The sequence below is a fragment of the Sinocyclocheilus rhinocerous genome, unplaced genomic scaffold, assembly GCF_001515625.1.
Source record: "Sinocyclocheilus rhinocerous isolate Xijiao unplaced genomic scaffold, SAMN03320098_v1.1 scaffold1078, whole genome shotgun sequence".
Taxonomy (NCBI): domain Eukaryota; kingdom Metazoa; phylum Chordata; class Actinopteri; order Cypriniformes; family Cyprinidae; genus Sinocyclocheilus; species Sinocyclocheilus rhinocerous.
This window is the reverse complement of record NW_015649572.1, coordinates 262,521-286,931: the sequence shown is the minus strand read 5'-3', so window position 1 is coordinate 286,931 and position 24,411 is coordinate 262,521. Positions and strand designations below refer to the sequence as shown.

Below are 24,411 nucleotides of genomic sequence, written 5' to 3'. Positions count from 1 at the left end.
GCACTGGCGCGACCACCGCGTTGGTCAACTCATAAGCGCTGCAATTTCTGTAGCATATGAGAAACATCAAACGCCAAACGAAACTGAAAGCATAACGAAACAGCGCTTAGAGAGTATACTTGCCACGTCAGCACGAGCGCGAAGGTGCGCGCAGCAAATTGACGCGTATATTGAAGAAACGATGGATGGTTTTCAAACGAAAGTCAGGTAAAAGACCGCTTCTTAAACCAGAGAAGGTGAACATGCTGGTATTCTTGTGGGGAAAAAAACATGCAAGCACTGTCACCGTTAGTTTTACTTTTCTTTTTGTTTTCATTTTTGAAAAACTTGTTATCTTTGCTGTTTACCTCACATTACGCTATGGAGGCTATCTTTTATTTATTTGATTCCTCAGTGTTTGCTAAACGTTCTGTAATTTATTAGTCGGTATATAATAATTAAGAATAACAATGAATCCATCTTTTGTTTTAGTCTTAAAAAAATGAAACGTGTGTAGATGTATGTAAGCAAAACAGTGACAACAAGATCGAGAATTCGAAAGTGAAAGCATCCGAAGCCAGCGTCTTAACACAGCAAAAGAGAAACTCCCAATTGAGATGCACCTGTATAAACTATGATAAAAGTTCATCAGCATGCATTGAATAATCCCATGTTGTAGCAAAAAAATTAAAAATTGCGACCAAATCATGTGCTCGTGCTTCGGTTTCTTTTGGTGTATGAATCCCCCTTGTGTCGTATAAAAAGCACGGTTAGATCAAATAATCGCGATTAGACGGTTATTTAATTATCGTGACAGGCCTACTAATAAGTAATCATTGTGCGATTCCTCAAGTAATTTAAACTTAGCTGCATTGTACCAAAATACACTGCTCTTTTTTTATAATTAGCTTCCTTTCCCAAACGCTCACAATCATTAACCTGGTCATCTATTGTTGTTGCCATCATCAGTAATTTGTTGTTGTTCTTATTTCTTCATTTTTCATTATTTTTTATATTTTTATTATTATAATTTTTTTTTCAACTATGAAACAACGGGCCTTGGCAGTGTTGCTACATTTTGTCATGCTGTACACTGTACACATACCCTAGCATACGCATAAAAACCGCAGAATACTTTGGGCTTAAGAGGGGAGTCTCTCAAGTAAATCCAAACAGAAGTGGTCACAGAAGATGCATTTGAAGTGCATTTTAATGCCAGGTAGAAACAGTATGCACCCAAACTTATTACTTGTGATTGGATCACTGAAAACACATCTTAATACCAGATGGAAACAGGGATTTTAAAGACTTGCTACTTATTATTGCGAGTCGGTTATTGGTGGTATCAGGAAGATGGGCAAAGAGCATTTTTTGGATGACTACAGTTACAACTGCAATTTTAGTTTTAAAGTAGCACTTAAATACACAAACAAACAATGATATGATGCTTGTAAAATGCTTTATTGCTGTGTAAAAGTGAATCAGTTCAGCGTAGCAGGAGCACAGATATCCAAGGCTCCCGTACTTCTCCTCCCTAAGGCAGGAGAACTGTTGCATTCTTAATTGAAGAAAGAATTCAGGAAGTATCACTTGCCATCATTCACTCATTTATGAGGTCTGTCTGGCTTTTGTTCTAATTAGGGGCACCGCTCTGTTGAGGACCAGGAAGATGAGAGCATTCCTTACACTTCTAATACACTCCTCTCTGCTCTGTTCTACCTTCTCTTTAACTGGTGGATTCTTTGAGTAGTGCTATAAATCACTCAAGTGTTTGGCCCAGTTAAGGTTTGAAGACTTTTGCTCTGTCACTTCATAGAAAAGCACTGAAAGACAAAAAGACGGTTTTCTTTTGAGGTGAATTATTGCCTCTGTTCATTGTAAAATGCTCTTGAAGTTGGGCCGTGTTGCCACATGTTGTCTTCTACCTGTGTGAGGAGTTTCTTCAAATGGGAGCGAATGAATTTCCTGAAGACGTTGGGTGTGAACTAAAACGACGAGAAATCTTCTCACAGTTATTGCAGTTATCACCGCCAGCTCTTTGCAGGTTAACGATTTACAGTGCAAAAACCCCCTTGCTTAACAAAGGAGTGTCTTTGGCAGTAGATTTCAATACTGCAGAGTATACTGTAAATATAAGAAACATTTTTCTAAACAACTTCACAGAGATGAAATCACATCTAGGCTCACATCTCTCTATCTATAGCCTACTCTATAGATGTAAAAACTGACAAGTTAATGGATGTTATAGCAGCTCTTCATCTCACCTTTTTTCTCTTTCAGCCAAAAGCCGAAAATGGCGATTAAACTTGCTAGCCAACTTGATAAAATAAAATAAAACAAAACATTTTAGTAAAATACAATTTATTTTCCATTTGGTACTGCAGTACTAATACTTCTGGCCTTAATTATTGGCATAATAATTATATTTTAGTACACAGGTCTTCATATCACGTCTCAATATTTGATCATTTTGCACAGTAATATGTTTTTGTTGTAATTTGAATGACAGTTGCTGGTCCCTTCTGACATTGTCATTTTCATCTTTTGCATATTCTTTACTCAAACACATGTAAGCATCCCATGATACCTGGGTTATCATCGGTTACATGCCCACAGAGCTCACAGGAACAAAGGAGCGTGTTCATGTCCATTGCAGACTGAGCCAGAGCCCTGTCAGTATCTGAGCACTCGACTGCAGATGGACGCTCTGATAAACACAAGTACCTGGCTGCTAAATAACCTTTAGATATGAGAATCCCTCTGTATCATGTTTCCCCTAAATAGTATAATGGAAATTATTATTGCCAATGTTTACAACTTTACAATAGGCAAAAAAAGCTCTCATCACTTGATTTAGTTTATGTCTTATCTTATATTTTGTTTCCAGAAAGCACATTTCCCTTACTTTCCCTTAATGATAGGCCTCACTGGCTCTTTTATGTTGACATATGTGTTGCGTTGTTATGATTCAGTCTGGTGCTTTTTACCTCAGTGTCACATTGATGAGTTTATTGCCTGAGGGCATGTTTGTATCACTGCATGCCAGCCTACTGTATCACCTGCTGAGCGTTTCAACAGGCCAGCTGCGTATTTAATTTTTCAATATCTGATTTCAAATCACAGTCAGCATTCCAGTAATCCGTAGGGCCTTTTGCCTGAGCAGAGGCCAGCAGATTATAACAGGAAACTTGCAGGAGCAATGTATTCATGGTAGGTGACTGTGTTGGCGTGATTTGGAGATAATGTTTTATCAGTGAAATGAGTCAGGATAGTTATTGATACTTAAGAGCTGAATAGGATGGCATATATGAAAATGGCATATAGTTTCTTACTGGAATGAGTGTCCGGTGACTGTTCTCTTGTTGCTGGTCGTTGACCTCTGGCCCTTTTTAATCCGAGTTTGTTTTGCTTGGTTAGGTGAAAACACCTGGTTTGTAGATACCTCTGACTTGGAAGTGACAAGATGTTAATGGATAGAATACAATTGCTTGACACGGACAGCACTATGTTACTGGATTGTAGGCAGTGTTAAAGTGGTCATATGATGTTGCTAAAAAGAACATTATTTGGTGTATTTGGTGTAATGAAATGGATCCACAGCGTGAAGTTGTTGTATTTCCTCAGCGACGAGCACAGATCAGCTCTAGGCATGACGAAGCGGATATCGTCCTCTTTTGGAAGACCAAACAAAGTTGTTTCGCTTTCACAACGAAACACACATCACCTTCACGACATGGCGGTGGCGGCGGCAACAACAATACTACAGCGAGAATAAAAGTTACGCCTTCTTTCTTTGCGTGAACATTTGGGCGGCGTTATGCAAGTCTTCCCACATTGTGACGTAGACATGTGGGGGCGTGTTAGAATGAGCCGTTTTAGGTAGGCGTGGTTGACTCTTAACTTTTATAAAGAATATCTCTTTGGATTTGAGACTTTAGTCTTTGCAACTTTACAGATCTTCTTTATGCACCAAGAGCTTGTAACACTCCAAAGAGAAAGGAAAAATTGAAATCGCATCATATGACCCCTTTAAAAATTGCGAAAATTTGCTGGATGTTAATTCAAACGTTAAATTGTGTATTACATTATTATGTTTAGTTTGGGTCTCACTGAACATTTCATTCACATTTTTTCATGCATTTGTCTCTTGATGAGTATTTTGATTATTTTTCTCCATCTGATTTCGTGATGTGTTTAGAGAATGAGTCTTTTAAAATATATCTGTAATATGGATCGGGACTGTTGTTTAGCCCTCATTAGATGAAGACTGTATGCCGCTCACCATCAAACTTGGACTAATTCAATAGAAAATGAACATGACACTCTCTGTTAACTCAATAAAGAATGGCATTTCCAATTCCCAGTCCTCTAAAACCTTTCCACTAATGCACAAAGGGCAGCACTGTGTGCCTCTATCTTGATGTGATCTGTTATCCAGAGGAACAGCTCACTATGCACAGTCTGTCAACAATGACACAGGGACAGATGAAGAATCTAGAAGCAATCAAACTATTAGTTCCTTAAAAGGACCCAACAGTACCTTTCCTCTTCTCATTGCATGCTAAAAGAGACTGAGAACCTGACTGCAGTTTAACAGGAGCAGTGAAAGTTGTCTGTGTCCTCATTTTATTTGTGGTAGAAAAAAAGAGAAATAGAAAGTGAATGTAAAAAGTGAAGTGCTGTTTGATTGTCTTTTTTGGAAATGAGTAACGTTACTCTGTGAGAAATACTTATCCGAAGGGTTGTATCATGTTGTCATAACACGCTGAACATGTTGAAAACAAACAGGCAACCTAAGAACAGGTTGGTGCAGTGTACCAGAAGTATAATGAGCCTGTTTCAAATATAGACTGACTACTGAAAACCCATTCCAGTAGTCTGTCAGACTACAAATCCATTTCAGTAGTCTGGAAGCTAAAGTGATTACTAAAAAAATCAGTTCAGGTTAAAATTCAGTTTAGCAGTCTGAATACTAAATTAACTACTGAATCAACTTCAGTAGTCTGAAAGCTTAACTAACTCTAGACAGAATACTGAAAATCCAGAAAAACTGTATACCAACTACTAAAGATTCAGTTCATCAAAAATCCATTTCAGTAGTCCGTCTGCAGAACTGAACACTAGAATAAGTCCTGAAAATGTTCATTTCAGCAGATTGAAAGCTAAATTAACTACTAAATATAAATGTCACTGAACCCTAGGTTAATTAATGTCAATATTCTGAATGCTAAATTGAATACTGATTAAGATTAAGTAGTCTGAACATGTAACTGGCTACTAAAATTTAGTTTAGTATTCTGAACACTAGACTAACTGGTGAAGATCAACTTCAGTAATCTGGCAGCAAAATTGAACGCTAGTTTAAGTACTGAAAATTCATTTCTGAACACTAAAGTACTGAACCAGTTTCAGTAGTCTGAAGACATACTGTAGCTAACTACTGAAAATTACTTTATCATCTAAACGTCAACATAACTACTGAAAATATATTTTCGTAGTTTGAACAATAGACTAACAAGTAAAAATCTATTTTTAGTAGTCTGGGAACTGGGTTAACTACTGAAAATTCAATTCAGTCTGACAGCTATATTACAAAATTAATTTCAGTATTTTGAAAGCATTGTTAACTGCTTTTTGTAGTCTAAACTGAAGACCCATCTTAGTAGTTTGATCAATAACCAGTAAAATTTCATTTCAGTAGTCTGAAAGCTAACTACTAAATATAAATTTCACTGAACCCTAGTTTAATTACGGAAAAAATACGTCAGTATTCTGAATGCTAAATTAAATACTGAAGCGGTTTAAGCAGTCTGAACACATAACTGGTTGATAAAATTTAGTTTAGTAGTCTAAACACTGTTAACTACTGAAAATCCAGTCAGCAATCTGAACACTAGACTAACTAGTGAAAATCCATTTCAGTAGTATGTACAGTAAAAACAGAGTCTACTTTGAAATCAACCCACTCCCTGCACTCCAGGACCGTTCCCACTGCACCCAGGTCTGTATTGTAATTCCACCTGTTACAGGCTGGAGAGATGTACTCCTGCAGTCTGCCCACCTCCTCCCTCTTCCCCAAGATGAATAAAGTCTTTTGTGTGCATGCGGCCCTTCTCTAAAGTGCGTCCATGTGAGAGCCGACTAATCCCAACAAGCCAAGCAGAGGCATGCATCGCTTTCTATGGTGAGTGGAACAGGAAAAGACACCATGACTCCAGCCGCCCTCACTGTGTTTCGAGGATGTTGAGTTGGACAAGACTACCTTTGGCAGCAATGTGTCCCTACTGTGACCCACTCTTGATGTATAAACAAGAGAGTTTTCAAAGTCAGCATGAAGCACTCTCTCAAAACTCAATTGTGCCTCTCTGGGAACTGAGCCTGCTTGTGGCTACTGTAGGCGCCTGCACTTTATTCTGGCTCATCATCTCTTTTCTCCACTATCTATCTTTCATCCCTCTCTCCTTAGAGCTGTTATAGCAGACATCTACACCCAGACGCCCTTATCGGTGCTGGATTAACATGATATGTTAAATGGCAGCGGTTCTTAAATGTTTAGGGAGATTGACAGTAATAACTAATAAACTTTAGTTAGACTAGATACTATATTTAATTTGAAGCAAATTAAAATTGCTTCAATGCTAAAACTGAAATTGCACAGTTTATGTTTTTTTTTGGAACATTTCACTGTTTCACCTTTTGAAAGACTAACAATACATTGTACATTGGCACCCAACATTAAACCATATTAAGCTTTATTTAAGAAAACACAAGCAGTTGTTGTTAAACATAAATTGCATAAATTTTAGGGATGCAACGAAATGAAAATTCTTGGCCGAAGCCAAAACCGAACAAAATGAAACACTGGGCCGAAGGCCGAATACCGAACATGGTTTTTCTTTTCACCATTGCATAAATTAAATAGCCAAAATGTGTTTTTTACTGTTTTGTCTTGCTTTTCAAATAAAAAGTCCTTCAAAGTGCTTATTTTGTGCAAAGTGCATGTTTCTAATTGCAAATTTGTGAAGATGTTTGTCGCACGTATCGTGTTTTCACATGCCTTGTAAAAATTCATAAAAGTGTTACTGAGCAACTGAATAGTATCACTGTTTAAGCGCAGATTTTCCTTGCGCTATGGAGTGAATGAACCATGGCTAACAAGCAGATAGTGCCGCAAGCTCGTGCAGTGCTGTTTGAATACATGCAATTCGTGCGTGTATTAGAAAACATAACATTTTGCCATTTCGTGATTTCAATCATCATACAGTAACGAGCAACAACCAGCCTTTCCTCTTCTCATCAAAGACATGCGATGCGGGACTAAGCAGTCTCTCGCTGTCAGTGCTTGTAGTGATTTTTGTGCCTTTCTTGGACAGTTTTAACACTGCCGACATGTTTGCTGCATTAGTGTGTGCCTCTATTTGATCGCGCCATGTCATTGTTCGGTACAATTTGATGTACAATTTGACAATTTTGATATACTTATGAAAATTGTTTCAGAATAAATTTAGAATGCAAAAAAAAAAATCATAGTAAATAGTGACCGTTAAATAAATTATTGCAGAATTATTTCAATATGCTTCCTGTGGAAGTTGTTCATTTAACAATGGCTTTACAAAGGATTTACTAAGAAATTTGTACCTCTTGTGCTTCACAAATGTGGCCCTATAAATGGACTGCACTTGTGCCACTCACAGCCTCATGATCATTCGAATCATGAATTTAGTTGAAATGAATACATTCAAACGTCTCCGACAACTGCCTGTAGAACATTTGAGAGATGCATCGTCCTATAATTGCTCTGTAACTTCCAGATGCGTCTCCACCAACAATCAATAGCCTTTTGATTCTCAATGCATTACAAAATAAATGCTCGTCCTCCACTCTGCTCCATCTGTTGGTTTTGAAGCAAGAGGAGGTGGTGATAATGTCAACGAGTTGTAATCTCGTTTTACCCATTCATTAAACGCCTGGTCCCATCTGGCCGATGGTAACACAGAGTACATCTAACAACGTCTCGCCCTCATATTCCCTGCAGTGAGGGCCAGAGGGGTTCAGAGACGGTGTGAAATTGGAGGTTGTGTGTGTGTGTGTGTGTGTGAGAGAGAGTGTGAGTGAAGAACCACCCCAAACACAACAACCACAAACATGTTTGAACATGGCCCTCAAAACCTTGCATAAAAGCAACCTCATCTATCTAAACCTTTGTCAACAAAAGCTTGGCAATGACAAGTGAAGTCCTTATCACAAAAACTGATTAATTTCTCTTGACAAAGACAATTACAGCCTGGGTCGTTTTCTGGAAGGCCAAGAATGTTTTCTTGCCTCTCTCAGTGTCATTATTCCAGTTAATCAATGACTCTGAGGCGTGTTTTTATTTGAAACACCTTGAGTACTGTGAAACATGCAAGTCTCATTCATGGCTTTATACCACGTAATACGCCTAGCAACCGTCCCAATTGTGCGTCCCTGTAAGGGCCATTTTGATTGAAATTTAACATACCTTTTAGTATGGATGCACAACCTTTGTATAATAAATATTAGCTTTTTCTTAGTACTTCATTGAATACAACCTTATTGATATTCAGTTCATCGTTTCCCATAGCTCATTGTGATTCTCATGCCAGCGGTGCATGTAGAGACAGATGCAGGTGTTTAGATCAGTCTGAGGGGCCCGTATGGAGATCACCGTCAGCATTTCACCTGTTCACACCTGCATCCGGACTGATCTTATATACCATCTTTCATGTCACCCCACATTCTCCACTTATCTGGAAATCACTGTTTCATTGTTATCTGTATTATTTTTATATTAATGAAAGCAATTCATATTCCAGTGTAGGAATTCTCATAATGTGCCATGTCATGAAATGTCAGATTTTGTGTCTGCCAAAAGCTCAGCTAAGTAGGAAATATTACTTGGGACAACAGTGGTCATTACACAAAAATATATAGAATTCCTGATCAACCAATCATAGCAAGTATTACAGAGAGACGTGCAAAGAGTTTGATTATTATGCACTTTAGAACCTTTGTCAGTTTGGTAAAATGCACAAATACAATTGAACTTAATTTTTAAAACTTTAAAATAAATAAATACATACATACTGTACATAACAATTCTTATACGTTCCATATGTCTTTTTTCCGCTCTAGCTCTTCTAGCCTGTCTTTGCATTGTAGCACTTCTCATTTTACAGCTTGTCTAGGACAAATCGCTTGTTGTGTTCCTTTTGTGTGAGTCACTTTTGCTAAAAAGTGTCAATGTTTTCTTCTCAGCATATGCAGTGGCACAAAAACCATGGTCAAATTTATTGTCGTATGACTGCACATTTAAACATCTCGATTTGCAAGCAGTGTTATATAGAAATCTTGTGTATAAATCTTATATAAAAGTGCAGACACATGGCAGTGAATTGCAATATTTGATTTACTGGTGTATTGTATTACACATAAAACAGATAATAACAAAAAGTATTGTAATTTCATACACCGGGATACATAACAATTCACACCCTGAGTATGAGTCTGTGTATTTATTAGAGCAAGACAATAGAAAGTCACATGGTTTTGCCTCACCGTACCTAAAGCAGGTCACTGAGTTGTAGAGATGGGAGGGATTCATGGGCGGGATCTTCAAGTGTTATCGGCTCACTTTTGCTTCCTTTGTTATGATTCAAACTTGAGGGAGGGCTGTAGAATGCTGACGGTCACATTGGCACAGAAACTGATTTTCATTGGCTCCTGAAGATGTGTACCTCACCTACAACAGCTACAGCTACACTCATTTAATGACTTGTTTTTAACATTGTTGCCCGGGGCAGCATCTTGTAATGAAAGACCGTGTTTGTTTACTTGTATGCCTAATTTAAGACGGGAACATCTATAGAAATATCCCTGATTTTGAACTATTTTAACCACAAATCAAGCAAAGCTTTTTAAGATGAGCAATGAGGGTTTTCTTATCTTGCATACCAGTTGTTTAGTCATCCTTTGCCAAAAGAGGAAAACTCATTTCATGCCAGCCCACCCCTGACACACTCTGAAACACACTGCACTGTCCCTCTGTCCTGTTAGTGTCTGATCACTGCTCTTTGACCGGTGTGGATAATGACAGGGAATGCTAATGGCAGAGTTTGTTATCCCATGTTCTTCGTGTAATTACATTAGTCAGCTTGAGTTACACAAGACACCGGTCCAAGAGGAAGAAACCATTGTCAATCATTTTGACAACAGCGGGCATGCTGGGATATTCATGGCTTTTTTCCAATACCTGTGATAAGATGAAGTGTGAGGCATATCGCGCACTTAACAACTTTTAAGTTAAACATCAACATACACCACACTAACACTATTAAATTAAATTAATTTTGTTTATCTGAATGTTTGTGCATATGTGTGTATAATAATAAAGGTTATCCTGAGAAAGTTTGTTGCAGCCTCATAAAGTTTATAATGTTAGTTCATAAACTAATCAGTGCTTATTTTTGATTTGTGTTATCATGATTAATGATGTATTGTACTTTCATAGACTGTTATTTAATTCTTGTGTAGAAATTATGATACCAGTTGACAGACTTGAATAATCGATGAAGAAATATACATTGTCATGCTGTAAAGAAGTACACTTATTTTTATTTATTCACTAACATACACATGTAAAGTTTATCTAGTGTGTTATTCAATATCACATTTAAAGTCAACCTTTGCCTGGTTATTGACAGCAACAGAACTTTACATTGATACTAAGCGAACAGCTGACAGACTAAATATATACCGCTCTGCAATGTCAGGTGGGAAAAAAAATCAGGAAAACACATTCCTTTTTTGTACTTTTGTACAAAACTTGTGAATACTGACAGGATATTTTAATGTAGCGAGTGGGTTAAACTAAGCAAGAAGACAAACATTCTTTAGAAGAAATCTAGTGAAAATTTCTGATGACTTTGAATTATTTTTGTGTAGTTTGGAATCAGAGCAAGAGCTCCTGGTGATGTCGATGATAATACAGTGCTTAAAAACACATTTCCCCACCCTGAGAGAAAATACCTATTTGTTATATCCATATTTAATCTCAGAACAGCACAAAAACTAGTAAATATGATATTACTGTTTTGTTAGGCTGGGTGCCAGCAGACGCTTTCATTAGCATCTTGATGCTTAGATGTCACAACCAAGCTCTTGCATTTGTTGCTCATTTGAAACACAAAAGCCGAAGGAGAACAACCGTAAATCTGATTGAATTAGAAATGGCATGTAATCAATGAACAAACTGTATCATGTTCAGCCTACAATTTATAGTCAGTGCAGTGTGCTTATGTCATCCTGCACAACTTTAGTAGACCAAAAACAGTGCACTACATACCAGACAGAGTTGTGAATGTGACCCATTTACTGGGAATGGTGACTGTCTTACACCCCCTTCTCTTGTGATTTATGGCGCTGATATAATTTAGAGGCACATAACTCAGCCCAAAGACACACGACACCTCCATATTTGAAAGGTCTTAGCCACATTGTTTTGCCGGGGGTATTAATTGGATATACCACCTGTTATGCAGTTGTTCCCTTGGCAAAACAGAACAGCCAGTGTGGTACTTGTGGGAGCTTCCTGTCAAATCCATCCTCTTCACGTGAAAATTGTGAGATTCAGATCAGATGTATGGCTATGCAACTTAAGACTGCTTTAATCGGACCTTGACTATTTTATCTATACTATATTATCACAGGCAGTACTCCAGGCAACTTTGTAATGTAGTGCAATGTTATTACTTTAATATTCTGTGTGTTATATTTCTACACTTTGTGAAGAAGAAAAAAACTGTTTAAACATTATTCAATTTTTTTTTAAATGTTTTACAGAAGAAAATAATTTAGGTTTGAAACTACATGAGGTTGAATACTATCACTTTAACTTTGATTTGGAAATTAGTGAGTTTTACAGTGTAATATTACAAGCAAAATAAGAAAATACATAATCTTTTGTGCACTTGTGCTGAAAATGTAGCAAAAGTATGGCCAGTGTTGCATAAAGGATTGTTGTCTGTTGCTAAGCAATTCAACTGCCCATTGACCTCAGTGATATACGCTTTAAATCAACAATGTGGAAGCAACTGTCCTATCCTGAAAGCGTATACTTGCTAAACATTGTCAGTGAGTGTGAAACTCAGTAGTTAAAGTCATGTACAAACCCATAATAAGTATTCCAAACCTTTTTGTACTTTTGAGGAAGAAAGCATTTACAGTGTTTTACGGTTGTCAAGTTTCCATCATTTCTGAGGTTTTTATAGCATTAGTTCCAACAGAGCAGATGAGTTTGTGTCCTGAAGCAAGATACCAAGATGATCTGTCTAATTGTGGTGCAACTTTGTAGTAATCCTGTCTGTTAACATGCCTTCTTCTCCAACACAAAACAGTATTTACACTTTCTTAGTGTGAAAAGAGAATACTGTTATCTTCCGGAAGTAGCTGACTTACACCTGAAGCATTTCAAAATTCCAGCATTCTAAGACTAGAGGCAGGTTGTGTTTTCATGGAATGTGAAACTGATTTATGAAGAGGTGGTTGTTTTCTGTCATTTTTAGATGGTATCCACCAAGTGACGGCCTTCTGTACTCTCCGTGTGACCATCATCACTGACGAGATGCTAACGAACAGCATCACTGTCCGTCTGGAGAACATGTCCCAGGAACGCTTCCTATCACCGCTACTCTCTCTGTTTGCTGAAGGTGTGGCTGCGGTCCTCTCAACTAGTCGAGAAGGAGTTTTCATCTTCAACGTCCAGAACGACACAGATGTCAGTGGCAACATCCTCAATGTCACCTTCTCAGCCTCGCTTCCTGGAGGAGCTCCTGATCGCTACTTCCCTTCGGAAGAACTTCAGGAGCAAATCTACCTGAACCGAACTCTGTTACAGAAAATCTCCAGCCAAAGTGTCCTTCCATTTGATGACAACATCTGCCTGCGGGAACCTTGCGAGAACTACATGAAATGCGTCTCTGTATTAAAGTTTGATAGCTCTCCACCTTTCATAGCCTCTGATACTGTTCTCTTCAGACCAATCCATCCAATTAACGGCCTGCGCTGCCGTTGTCCGGCCGGCTTTACCGGCGACTACTGTGAGACTGAAATTGACCTGTGCTACTCAGGTCCATGCCGCAACAACGGCCGCTGCCGCAGTCGAGAAGGAGGGTACACCTGCGAGTGTCTAGAGGACTTTACAGGTGAGTTTGCAAAACATTTTATGGCAGTGGTGCCCAATCCTGTTCCTGGAGATCTACTTTCCTGTAAAGTTCAGCTCTAACCCGGATCAAACACAACCGAATCAGCTAATTTAGATCTTCAAAAGCATTTGATGACTACAGACAGGAGTGTTCGATCAGGGTTGGAACGGAACTCTACAGGCAGGTAGATCTCCAGGAACAGGGTTGAGCACCACTGTTTTATGGCATATTGCATTTGTGTGTTTAGTCTGTACACTTGCAGGAATATGGTGTGGGTAGAGTGGTTTGTGGTTAGGGAGCGGTGTTTTGTCAGGAGCTGAAGGAATGCTGAGGGAACCAGAGAATATAACTGTCAGTCATTTAGGGTAAACCACAAATAGGGAAACCAACAGAGCCACTGCCTTCAGAACCAAAAGTAAGGGTGTCTATGTCACAGGTGGACAAACAAGTGGAATGGTGTGTCCACCTGTGAAAGACTTATTAAGTCTTGAGCAAAGATCTTACCATGTCAAATAAAGTTTGTGTCTAAATGACGAAATATAACATGAAAGACTTGCACAGTAATGACTATATCTGATCAGCGTCCAATTCAGAGGCTCCTCTGCCATTCCTGACCACCTCCCCCTTCAAGGCCAATTACCCCTCTAATCATCTCCCTCAGTACTTTGAAGGTCACAGCTCAACTCCAGATATTCTGCATCCATTATGATGGCGTTGACAGCCTGCCTCTCAACATCCATGCTTTTCTGGCTTTCTCACATTAGAGGGAAATCGATCTGTCCATTTCCCTCCAAGAGAAAGATTATCCCAAGGAAATCAGGGGTCATTACAGGCACAGGGACTGCCATCCTGTTCCCCCGCCACACATAAACACCCTTTGTCCAGATCTTGTCTGGACAATGGCTGATATATAACACTGCATGAGCTGTGTGTCCATCTTCAGTAAGGGAATTGGTGGTGCCATAGAGGAACTCTTGGATAGTCAAGTGCTTCCGTATGGAAAGCTGAGACTAAGTCAGGACTGAAACTTTGAAATAAGGCCAATATAGCAGGGCTCTTAAAATCCAGTCCTGGAGGGCCATTGTCCTGCAGAATTTAGTACCAATAGGGACTTTCGCACCGGAGGAACTTTTTCATAGTTCCTAGAACTATTGGTGAAAGTATCCGCTTTTTGGCGTGTTCGCACCGCAGGAACTAGGAATGGTTTTAGTTCTAGGAACTCAGTTTGAGGGAACTAAATGAGTTCCTACTTCAGAGTAGACTCTAAAACAGTACTATGGGAACTACCAGTGACGTAAGTGTACGCTGATTGGCCAAATGCATACAAAATATTGTATTTTTGGCATTTTTAAAAAGTCATGTAAACATATTTACTCCTTGAACATGGAAAACAGCTATCTGTTGTCTGCAGCTTTGTGTTCTTTTCTCAGCCTCGATGATAAGTTTCACTGCAAGTTGTCATAGGAAATTTAGTCAGATTTTTGTGGGCTTTCAAACACGTAAATTGTGCATTTACATTCCATCTCCGTTATCACAAATCCCCTGACACATAACAAAAACAGCTCCGATCATGGCATCCTCTACTCAACTGGTTGTTGACGATGTAAATAAATGCCACGCATAAACATGTCACTATTGGCTGCTTCAGAGTTTCTGCTGCCGGTGCGAATGCAAGCAGGAAAATGGCCCAAGGGGGGAATTGGTTCTCTACGAACTACCCTGCTGGCTAGTTCCTATAACTGAATTCCTAGAACTACGTGATGCAAAAGCCCCTTATGTAACCCACCTGTCTGTAATTTGCAAGTAATTCTGTACACCTTGATTATTTAACTTTCTGTTCACAAGTTTACTTTACTTCCGATAATCCTGTGCAGGTGAGAACTGTGAAATAGATGCCCGCTCTGGTCGCTGTGTCCCCGGGGTATGTAAAAATGGAGGTGAGTGTGTCAACCTGCTAGTGGGCGGCTTCACATGCAACTGCCCCTCTGGAGAGTATGAGAAACCTTTCTGTGAGATGACGACACGCAGCTTTCCCGGACAGTCCTTCATTACCTTCCGAGGCCTGAGACAGAGATTCCACTTCACTGTCTCCTTCATGTAAGTGATGGGCTATAATTGACAAGAAAATTTTTATGACCTTTGTGTCATGCCCCTGTTTACCTTTTTGTTACACTGACACGTCTGCCAGAAGGTTTGCATGCTGTAAAGTGTAATTTGTTGAAGAGGTTGCATAAGGAGCCCTTGAGCTCTGTCTGGCTGGGCGGCATGCCTGGACTTATCTTCTACACATTCTGGGTCATACATGGATAATCCTGATGTCAAGCTCAAATCAGTTTTGCCCTTTCTTTAGAATATATTTTAGCCTATTAGCTGTTGGATTTATAAAGCTAGAAAGACATATGGATAATTTGTTTAAAACCGTTGTAAAGTTGAAAATTAAGGTTCTGATTTATTAAGTAACAAATGTTGAGACAGGGTCACTAGAGAAATATTTTGGCTCCTGTGCTGAGTAAAAACAGGAAGGGCTACGTGTTGAGAGAGCACTATCAGTGTTTTTCTTTATTTGCATCATCTTCCTGGAGAGCAGCTGGTCTCTGACTCCTCTGCCCTCTGTGCCACGGCCCAGGCATGATAGAGGTGGGATGTGCCGCCCAGGGCAGAGGAACCACTTCTTGTTTCTGGACCACTGGCCTTACGTTCACTTCCTCTCAGATTTTTTTTCCCTTTCCTCTCTTGATTAATAGATGTTATTTCTTCTGTCTGGCTTGGAGGTTTCTTGTAGCTCTCTTGATTTAGGTCTTGAATTCTAACAAATGAAAAGTGCACTCAACCTTGATAGATGTAAAGATTTATGAGGGGTAGTGCAAACATTCAATAAAACCTGTAGTTCTGGTTGTTCTGATCAATGTTTTTTTCTGTCCAGGTTTGCCACAAGAGAGAGAAACGCCCTTCTTCTCTACAATGGTCGTTTTAACGAGAAACACGACTTCATAGCTGTGGAGATCATTGAGGAACAGATTCAACTCACCTTCTCAGCAGGTATGACAGTCCTACCACTGTTACGATTGAGAAGCCGGTAACACTTTAGTATAGGGAGCAATTCTCACTATTAACTAGTTGCTAATTAGCATGCATATTACTAGCATGTTGGCTATTTATTAGTACTTATAAAGCACATACTCTGCATGACCATATTCTACATTCCTAATCCTACCCAATACCTAAACTTAACAACTACCTTTCAAAGCAGTAATGATGAGTTTATTGAGGAAAAAGTCATAGTTAATAGTTAATTCATAGTTCAGTTCAACTGCTGTTATGGCAGAGCAACAATTTAAGGAGGGTTTTACAGAGCATGTTAGATAAAGTTTGCTAAATTGTCAACATGTTTACAGCTAGCTACATGAATAATAACCATCAGTTTAATGACACAGACATATGAAGGTAACTTTATCGTCCCCTCGAGTACTGAAGTTTGTTACAACAATAGTAACACACCTTAAGCATGTACAAAAGGACCATGCACTTCCAATATGTTAGCCAAGCAGTCACATATGCTTTTTGTATTCATATAGAGTTTGTTGCTGTCTGTATGTCATATTCACTCCTGGGACAGCAGACAGTAGTGTTGACAATATACGGTAACATGAGCTGACATCATGCTACGTTAAACAGCTTGTTTGTGTAGCCATGTGTTACTTACTGTAGAGAGAGAATTGCTTTAGGTGAATGTGTTTACGACAAAAGATTTATAAGTTGTAAAGTGTCCGAACGTTAATGAGGCTATGCAGTGACCCCGATGGTTTTTCCAAATGTGTCCATGCATGTGTAGAGGAAGACACACACACACACACACACACACATACTTTCGCTCACAGGTGGTTATAAATAACACAAGATGAGCACAGCCCTATAATGGGACTGTTGATCTTATAGCACACATAAATCTTTCCCAGACAAAGAGAACAATGCTGTGTCATGCTGTGGAGCCTGTTTTACATGCTGTAACCCATGACATTTGTACTAAAACTGTTCTTTTGACCATTTCAGTAGTCCGGCCCACCATAGTTTTTCAGTGATTAAAGGGTGCAAGGGTAATAAACAAAGACATTAAATTAATATATAGCTTAGACGATGTTGCAATTGTTTACCAATGAGGCTACAATGATTGGTTGTTCTTTACTGATTCTTTATGAATACCAGTATGGGCTCCTGCCTTGGGTAAATATTCCTCTAAACCCAATGTACATTTTTGCTCCCCTGCCCTTTAAATGAACTCCATTGATGAGAGGGAATATCTAAACATGATTAATAGTTGTTATGTTAGCAGCTTTGTGCTGTAGCCATTAAGTGACTTTATATTGGAGCAGAGGTGACAAAGCCATAAATTATACAAGAAACACCTTTACCGCATACCAAAACACACTCTTGGATATCTGTTTTTATTTTATACTCATAATTGTAACATGTTGAACATTTGAAGTAAAGTCTTTACCAAATTTTCCAACTTGCACATAATTAAGATGCACTGTTAGAAACTAACTAAATGTATTTTCCTAAATTTGTTCAGACAGCAAATTTGAAAATATAAACAGATTAATTTGAGCCCCTAATTTTTTGCTAAATATTTAATTGCTGTTTTTTTGCAGTTTTCAACATAACACAAGTTGTTATATATTTATATTACAACTTTTATTAGTCGTATTTAGTGTAACTTTATTTCAATCATGACAACTCTCGGAACATTTTAGCATGGTGATGGATATGACAATGTTAATGTATTTGGTCTTGGCGGAACAGATCTGCTACGCTGCTGCTGAATTGCTGCTGCTGTTGGTTATTGCTGTAGTTGTAGATTATTGCTGCTGCTGCAAGCAAGTACAGGAACTTGCTACTGCCAATGCATATGGCGATACAGTGCCGTGAGTATTTAAGACATGCTGCTGCTGCACAAATAGCATATTAAAATAACCCGTAGCTGATCTATACAGGTGGAGCTGGGGAAGGTGGAGGGTTTCAGAGAACTCTGAAAGCGCGCTGCAGGAATCTCAAGTGAATGCTAGCCAGCCATATAAATGCAAGGCAGTAAGCTCATTGGCTGCATATGCAGCATGAACCAATCAGCTTGTGCCAAGTCGTTTAACTCTCTGAATATCATCAGTTACGTTGAAACCCCGTCAGAATGCGCCATCTAGAGTTTCATGACTGAACTATATATTTGTTCAAGTTTCCTATATAAATAGCTTAAGTGTAGTTTGCTGCTTTTTGTTAGCAGCTTGAATAGCTAACTCATTTTTTTAAAAGCCTTGAATATGTTACGCAACTTTAAAACTGTATTTTGCCTACTCATAATTTAAAGTAGCTTACATATACAATGCATATGCCTTACTCTTATCATTCAAATTAATATTTTTGTTTCTTGTCTTTCTCTCCTAGGTGAGGCTAAAACAACTGTCGCACCTTTTGTACCAGGTGGAGTTAGCGATGGCCAGTGGCATTCGGTTCAACTTCACTACTACAACAAGGTAAGCCTTTTAAATGTTGGAACTGAGTTGTTACTGAAGATTCTCGCTTATCCTGGAAAAAACAGGACAAGTTATAGTTGTTGTTTGTTCCCACGATGGTTTTCTTACTTTCCACTTGCATCTGACCTGAGGAAGACAGGAGATTATTTAATAGCAGTTATCGGATTCTCCATGTTTGACTTGCATTGCGTTTCACTCAACTGGAGATTGTTTTCAAATGCTTCCACACCCAAAGGGGTGTTAGCATGACATTGCATAATTAAGTCTAAATGTACTTGCTAGCATGTTTTTGCATGCGTTGCTTACTCTTCCGCAAAGAGATTACGACTAGAGTTTATCTAGTGTTGCCCTCTCCATGTGACAGTGTCAAAAAGACAATCTGCTAACTGGAGGCCACAAGATTCGTGTAAAGCTTCAAAAAAACTAATGCACATGGGTAACAAAAGACACAGTCTTCTTTATTTCTGTCCTGTGATTCTCGACTCTTCCAAGCCCAGAACATCCGAAACTGAATATGCCATTGTGATGTGCCAGAAGTCTTCCTGCTTGTAAGAGACTCCAACTTGAGTTTCATAATCCTGCTTTAAAGATTGTTTTCCACATAGTCTTCAAGCATATCCTTGTACTCGTATAAAGTGAGCAGTAGTTGGGGACGAAAACAATGATGAGGTCTTGGATTTCAAGGGAGATGTTTTAATTCACTGCATAGAGGCTAATGCAGTTTTCTGTAATGGCATTAGTTGATGAAGATATTTCAGACTAGTGTATTGTTGGATCTTTCTAAAGATACAACAACAGAAGAATTTAAGTTCTTTATAACCCTGTTGAATAAAAAAACGGCATATGCTGGTTAGGTATGTTTTGAAGCATGGAAGCTGGTTTAAGCTGGTCCTTAGTTGGTCATGAGCTGGTTTAAGCTGGTATTGAACTGTTTGTAAGCTGGTTGTGAGCTGGTCCTGAGCAGGAGCTAGTTGCTTAGGACCAGCACATGACCAGCTTAAACCAGCTCATAACCAAGCTTACAACCAGCTCAGGACCAGCTTAACCCAGCTCAAACCAGCTGCCATGCTTCAAAACATACCTAACCAGCATATGCTGTTTTTCAACAGGGAAAGCAATTTAACATTTTAAAATTCAACAATTATTATTGGTTTTTGGAACATGCATTTGAGCAAACTGCATGTTTATAGTACAAACATGAATGGTACAGAAAATCCTGGGATTTTTGTGATTTTCAAAGCATCTGGACTTGGCAACCACACAATGCACCACAACAAAATGTGAGAGAGTTTTGGACCCGTATAAGCACCAAAAAAATCTAGTTTAGTATGCAGTGTAAAGTGTTCCCTACGGAACTTTGCTTTTTTGTTGTGATTGAGCACATGCTAGTTTGAAGAAATCTTATGCCCTGCCTGAGTTGCTATTGGTGGAACACACACACATTTACAAGGCGCACTAAATAACACAACTCATAGTGGGTGCCGAGAAGGTGTTAGACCACCAGCCAAGGGGGAGTCCTCACACATTGCTATGTCAAAAATACTCCACCTGCTTCCAACACACACAGTAAAAAGTCACAGTGAGGCCAGAGACGCAGCAAGTGTGTGACAGCCTGCAGCTGTTGCCGAGTGTGCACAGTGATTTACCATAGTGAATTGTTTAAACACACACACATTGGCACAGGAGAGCCAGTCTGGTCAATAGCCAACAGTATGGTCACGTTTGGAGTTGGAGGTGAAACTGTCCCGAGCCATGTCTCGTGGAGTGTGAGAACTGTCAGGAGTGGGTATACTGTCCAGATCTAAAGACATTCCTCCACAATCAGTTAATGCTTTCCCTGATTATCACTTCCACACAGCACCAGAGAGAGGTCTGTTGGGATTTCAGAGGATTTCAGATGGAATCTGCTCATACTTTCACAACCTTTTAAGGTACCGCTGCATTTAAGGGAACTTATAGAAAGACAAAGTGTCTTAGTCATACCTAATGTCCAGTGCTTAATTTATGGGGTCAGAGGGTGAATATATAAAAGCCTGTGGGCGGCTACATAGTAGAGTTTATGCTGTGTCAAAAACCACTGCAAATACATTCATTTCAAAATGGATGGTGCGTCAGAAGAAAAATGTGTTTGTGAAGGTGACGCTATTTAATGTGACCAAAATGTTAACTTTTAATTCACAAACACACGTTTGCCCTATAAGAATTTAAGAGAAATGTTGACTAACCTTAACCCATTTGCTGGACAAACTTTTTACAAACTGTTGCACCGCCATGCCAGACTTGAAAGACAAAACTGACCACAGAAAAAGACAGTCTATATTAATGCCGGCTATAGCAGTCCTTGTGGCAATATTGAGAATTGCGATCTGACACATTTTGGAGGAATATGGCTTCATTGTGTTTCTGTTTTTAGACATTTCAGAGTTTTGCTAAAGAGGTGGGGTGGGTTCTGTTATCAATATGACAGCAATCTATCTGTCTGATGGTGTGCGAATAGATGCTTCATTGATGATGTCACAATAAAGAAGACAGAAAAACAAAACATTTTGAAAATTAAAAAGTTCTATTTTACTTAAGGGGTTGAAGAGTGAGGTATGTTTTTGTTTACAAATTTGCATTGCATTTAAACAGTGTCAAACCAACATTTGACCATTAAACATGGTCATTTTTAGGCAAGATAAAATATTTTTATGATACCTACGATCAAGGCAGTCCTGGAATGCATTGTGATGAGACCATGATGGTGTAACAGTCACGTGAAATGTTGTTTATAAACATTAGCCGCTTTTCCACTATCAGGCCGAACGGTTCTAAGAACTGTCAGGTACGGTTCCAGTTGTATTTCCACGTGAGCCTGGTACGGCGCAGCACGATTACAAACCGTTCTCGGCCCGGTATTCTCGGCACGGTTAGACAACCGTGCTGGTAGAGTGCGCGTGCGTGACGTCGCCACTCAGGATCTGTCACTTGTCTGTTGCCTGGCTGCTAGTTTCTCCGTAGCTTGCTAAGCGCGCTATTTTGAGCAATGTAAACACAAATTAGTAATAAAATCTAAAGAAATTTCTGATCATCCTCCATAACGCGGTGGTTATTTACATCTCATATCATATGTAAACACTTGTGTTACCACGGCAACGACTGACGCATTTGAATTACATTCCAGCGAGATCCGTTATCAGCCCTGCAGTGGAAAACGAAACCATAACTGTACCGGCCGGCTCGGATCGGCGCGGAATGGAACGGTTATGCAAAGAGAACCGTTCAGCGCAATGGTGGAAAAGCGGCAAAGTGGAAAAGTTATCCTATTAGCCTGTTTCATTAAATTAGCCAAATAAGCCTATTAGAATGATTTCTGAAGGATCAGGAATAAATTACATTTTTAAACATATTAAAATAGAAGTCGGTTGTTTTTATATTATAATAATATTTAACAATATTGCTATTTTTACTGTATGTTTGATCAAATATATGCAGTCTTGGTTGAGCATAATTAAAAAACCAACCCAAAAGGTAGTGTACTGTACATTTTATGATTATTAGAGTGTGCAAGTGTAAGGACATCAGACTATTGGAATCCATGTTCAAATCATTGCGTGCTTCTGTATTTACAGTGACTGCACTGTAGTTCTCAGTTCATTTCAGACCTTTCAATTTTCCTGCAGCTTAGAACTGGATTCCAGCTTAGTGCTCATTACATGCTGGATATATATCACAGACACTAATCTAAATTCCCAGACATCCCCATATAACTCTAACTATTATTTGCTTATGAGTTTCAGCTGTTAAGACAATGCAGGATATTTTTGTATGTAGAGAATATTTTATGATGATTAATTTTAATACTCAAATAAATGTAGTTTGGCCTTGTGGCATTGCTATTTTGTAAAAATAATAAACATCATGTGTGCATCATGTACTAAATAAAAACATAAAACCTGATTCAGAAAACCTGAATTCAGTTCAACTTGGCTTCATTTCTGAATCTCTTTTAAGAATGAGATCAAAGCACAGTGGTTCACGAAGCAGCTTAACAGGGTGGCAGTACTTAGGCCCACAGTGAGTAAATAAAATAAAAAAATCTGGTAAAGAATAAACCATCCTCTGTTTTAACATGCTAAATAACTTGCCCTAAACAGTCTAGTTTGCCTAATAAAGACAATTGCACTGTATTGGAAGTAAAGTGAGAGGATTTAGGGTTTAAAGGAAACAAGCTGCATGCAGGTCAAAGTAAAGGGAGCCAGCTCACATTTAATTTAGCCTACGGATGGGTGTAACGGAAGTGGGCTGGTTTACTGGGAGGTCATGAACTATAGATGCTGGAAAACATTCATTTTGTGGAATTTACCATTCCTTTTATATACTTTTTCCATATACACGCATAATATAATTAGTTATTTGAGTCATAAATTCAAGTGTAGTGAATCAGATGCACCGTGAACACATAAAAAAACAAGTGTGTTTACTTAACAGAGCATGTTATACCGCAGTGAGAGATGACAGGTGTCAAACATCTATGAAAGAGTAAACTGGTTACCCTTTTTTGGGAATTATTTTGTATTTAATTTATCCATGTCACTAGCTCATATTTTGGATGCATTGATGCTGAACCTTTCCTAGAAGAACAAGATTATTTGACACCAAGTTTCTTTGCTTGGGGTGAAAGCACCTGGATATCCTCAAAAAAGTAGATTTATTGTAGTGCGTAATTGGTATAAAACCAATACGTCTAAATGTTATCGATAGCATAATTAGCATCTGTAGCATAGCTGCCACTAGAACTTTGTTCAAACATGGCTTTTCTGCCTTGGTGACACAACTAAAAAAGTATTTTTTAGCAATTATGTAGCAAATTCTGACCGGTTCAATATTGACCTCTACTTACCTGTTCGTAAATTAAAATGCACGCCTTCGTAAGACTTATATAAACATACACATCACAACATTTAACATATGCTCAAGGTATTTTTAATCCACATAAGAAAGTTAAATTCCACTCAGAGAAAAGTTACATTTTGATCAGATCAAAAGCTCAGCCAGAGATTTGTATCAATCAATCTGTTTATTAATGGATAGTTTGATTGCATGTAAACATAGCTTTTAATGAATAAACACGGACACAAAAGTATAAGCGGAAGTAAGTGGAACTTAATTTGGGTCGGACTAAGTAATCAGACCAAGTCTTTAGTCTGCGGTTGTGTTAGTAAGCCGGTTTTGTAGCACACAGACATTAAATGTTATAGTGCTTTGGGGCTGATTTTACTAGGGTCTGCTGCTACTTTAAAAGGGCTTTCAACATCTGTGGGGTTGAAGGGCTTCATCGTACATTCTAATCACCGCTTTCTCTCCCGTGGTCTACGCAGGACAGCCTGCACCTGCTGGACTCCAGTGGGGTGCTGCGCGTCCATCTCTATACCGCCTGGCTGGAGCTCACTCATAAGGAGGTACCGTATCCAGTGACCTAGCGTAGCTCTGCGGTGGCGGTTCTTGCTATCCTTCCGGTCTCAGGGTCCGCATTTACAAAGCGTCTCGGAGTCTCCCGGGCTGCTTTCGGTTCAGTTCTGTGCTCGGTTATATAGAGATATATAACGATTAAATCCTAAATCTGCTCCTGTAGAGAAACTTTGTGAATACAGACCCACATCTTCTTCTATGACTCCAACAGCTTTGTATCTGTGTCCAAAGAGATT

At 38.9% G+C, this 24,411-nt stretch overlaps 1 protein-coding gene across 3 annotated transcripts in view; it reads left to right on the top strand.

Moving 5' to 3' along the window:
- Positions 1-24,411, top strand: part of celsr1a (cadherin EGF LAG seven-pass G-type receptor 1a) — a 120,433-nt gene that overhangs the window by 29,438 nt on the left and 66,584 nt on the right. For all 3 annotated transcript variants that reach the window (XM_016515584.1, XM_016515583.1, XM_016515582.1), the window contains exons 2-5: positions 12,561-13,199; positions 15,074-15,296; positions 16,123-16,238; positions 18,636-18,724. In XM_016515584.1, coding sequence (XP_016371070.1) covers positions 12,561-13,199; positions 15,074-15,296; positions 16,123-16,238; positions 18,636-18,724 — 1,067 coding nt within the window. The remainder of the gene's footprint in view (positions 1-12,560; positions 13,200-15,073; positions 15,297-16,122; positions 16,239-18,635; positions 18,725-24,411) is intronic.